This window comes from Salvelinus sp. IW2-2015, linkage group LG20, assembly GCF_002910315.2.
Source record: "Salvelinus sp. IW2-2015 linkage group LG20, ASM291031v2, whole genome shotgun sequence".
Lineage (NCBI taxonomy): Eukaryota > Metazoa > Chordata > Actinopteri > Salmoniformes > Salmonidae > Salvelinus > Salvelinus sp. IW2-2015.
This window is the reverse complement of record NC_036860.1, coordinates 31,000,574-31,003,324: the sequence shown is the minus strand read 5'-3', so window position 1 is coordinate 31,003,324 and position 2,751 is coordinate 31,000,574. Positions and strand designations below refer to the sequence as shown.

Below are 2,751 nucleotides of genomic sequence, written 5' to 3'. Positions count from 1 at the left end.
TTTAGGAGCACGAGGACAGATGCAGAGCCTCGGTCTGACGCCATTAAAAGGTAATTTACCACCTTCACAAGTGCAGTCTCAGTGCTATGATGGGGTCTAAAACCAGACTGAAGCATTTCATTTACATTGTTTGTCTTCAGGAAGGCTGTGAGTTGCGGCGCAACAGCTTTTTCTAAGATTTTTGAGAGGAATGGAAGAATCGATATAGGCCGATAGTTTTTTAAATATTTTCTGGGTCAAGGTTTGGCTTTTTCAAGAGAGGCTTTATTACTGCCACTTTTAGTGAGTTTGGTACACATCTGGTGGATAGAGAGCCATTTATTATGTTCAACATAGGAGGGCCAAGCACAGGAAGCAGCTCTTTCAGTAGTTTAGTTGGAATAGGGCCCAGTATGCAGCTTGAAGGTTTAGAGGCCATGATTATTTTCATCATTGTGTCAAGAGATAGAGTACTAAAACACTTGAGTGTCTCTCTTGATCCTAGGTCCTGGCAGAGTTGTACAGACTCAGGACAGCTGAGGTTTGGAGGAATACGCAGATTTAAAGAGGAGTCCGTAATTTGCTTTCTAATGATCATGATCTTTTCCTCAAAGAAGGAATGATGGGAGACTGAGGGTGCCTGTTATCTCATGCTATGTTTGGTATTTTAACGTGTCACAACAGATTTCACTGTGTCCTCTGGTGGGCCAGCTGATAACACAACATAGCCCCTATCTTTTTAGCATTTAAATTAAGTCTCACCTGCAAAGGTCGTCCACAGGGTGTGTGTGAGTATGCGTATGTTTGAAAGAGAGAACGAGTGAGAAATAAGGAATTCTACTCTGTACCTGTTGCAGAATGACCATGGTTCAGCTTCCGGTTTATTCCAGGACATTAGAAGTCACCATGTCAGGCTCCTGGAATAGAAAAAAAAATCATTATAGACATGCATATCAGACCTACAGGACATAGGCACACGTYGAAACTGTCCCAGAGGGGATTTGAACTACCACTGCTGGGGGGCATATGCAGTCCATACGCAGTTGTGTTGACCACTGGCACAGTCTAACTAATGGTAAAGATTCACCACAGGGTTCTCTACATACTGTGGTTCTCACGGGACAGATGGCTWGAAGCGGAGTCTATTGTCCTGTGGTGATTGGTGGACCAGACCCCACACTGTCTAAGGTTAGAGGAATACCACTTTAATCAATTGGAATTCATGTGTATAAAATGATAAACCTTTCTGCCCACGGAGAGNGAATACCACTTTAATCAATTGGAATTCATGTGTATAAAATGATAAACCTTTCTGCCCACGGAGAGTGAGGGTACACACATATGCTTGTTGTCAGAACTTCCATTACATTGCAAGATTAAAGACATGACTGTACATAAATTAAAATGTCCCCAAAGCAGTTGTCATTGGATGTAATGTGTAGTATGGCTATCAAATCAAATCGTATTGGTCACATAACCATGTTTAGCAGATGTTGTTGCGCGTGTAGCGAAATGCTTGTGTTCCTAGCTCCAACAGTGCAGTAATATCTAACAATTCACAACAATACACACAAATCTAAAGTAAAAGAATGGAGTTCAGAAATATATAAATATTAGGACGGCAATGTCAGAGTGGCATTGACTAAAATACAGTAGAATAGAATACAGTACATACATATGAAAATGAGTAAAGCAGTATGTAAACATTATTAAAGTGACTAGTGTTCCGTTATTAAAGTGACCAGTGATTCCATGTATATGTATATACTGTAGAGCAGTAGCCTCTAAGGTGCAGGAATGAGTAACCGGGTGGTAGCCGGCTAGTGATGGCTTTTTAACAGTCTGATGGCCTTGAGATAGCTGTTTTTCAGTCTCTCGGTCCCAGCTTTGATGCATCTGTGCTGACCTAGCSTTGTGGATGGTAGCAGGATGAACAAGCCGTGGCTCAGGTGATATGGCTATGTCTGAAATTGCATGGCACCATATTCCCYATATAGTGAATTACTTATAGCCATAGCCATTGAGGTAGTGCACTAAATAGGCAATAGGGTGCCATTTCAGGCTATGACTTCTGCAGTTTTCTTCTGGACTGATCATCCATTGCACAGGGGCTTTCTGACCTGTGCTCTGGTCTGATTCACTTCCCTTCTTAAAAATCTGCACTCGTTCACTTATTAGGGATTTAAAAGCATTTCATACAACGGGTGGTTAGGAATTCCAATTGTTAGTCTWTCCGGCCCATGATATACTAGACAACATACACATGGCCACATAAAAGTGGCATTGTTTACATCGTTACCTAGCAACACACTACTACTGCTACTACTTTTACAGATCCACTGTCTCATCTGCCCAGCCATGCAATTTATAAACGTGATCTCCACTGTAAAAAGCATCTAGACATTATCTCTGACATTTGCAACATTGTGTCCCATTATAATGAACGTGTCGGAAGTCAGTACGAGACAGACAGGCAGCTTTTCTTAGCCAGTCGAAATCATGAATCAGCATAATTTTTACGGATATATACAAAGAAATGTCAATYGAAAAACGGGWAAAATGAAATGCAGCTAGTTTGCTGTCTTTCCAGCATCAGTCTGAAGTGATTGTGTTAGCTGTGTAGTTGGCTAGCAAGCAAGATGGGAAGAGCCTCCATAGCATCCATTTTGTTTGTCATAGCAACCTGCAAAGCACTGGAACGATCAACCAGCGCTTGGATAGTTTTGCTTTACATGGCAGTCAAGACGAATAGAACTAACGACCATAGAACAT

General features: G+C 41.5%; 1 protein-coding gene across 1 annotated transcript in view; it reads right to left on the bottom strand.

Moving 5' to 3' along the window:
• LOC111980897 (unconventional myosin-VIIa-like) overlaps positions 1–2,751 on the bottom strand; it is a 93,961-nt gene that overhangs the window by 74,397 nt on the left and 16,813 nt on the right. The window contains exon 2 of the mRNA XM_024011947.2: positions 828–896. Within this exon, the coding sequence (XP_023867715.1) occupies positions 828–845 (18 nt within the window). The 5' untranslated portion in view covers positions 846–896. The remainder of the gene's footprint in view (positions 1–827; positions 897–2,751) is intronic.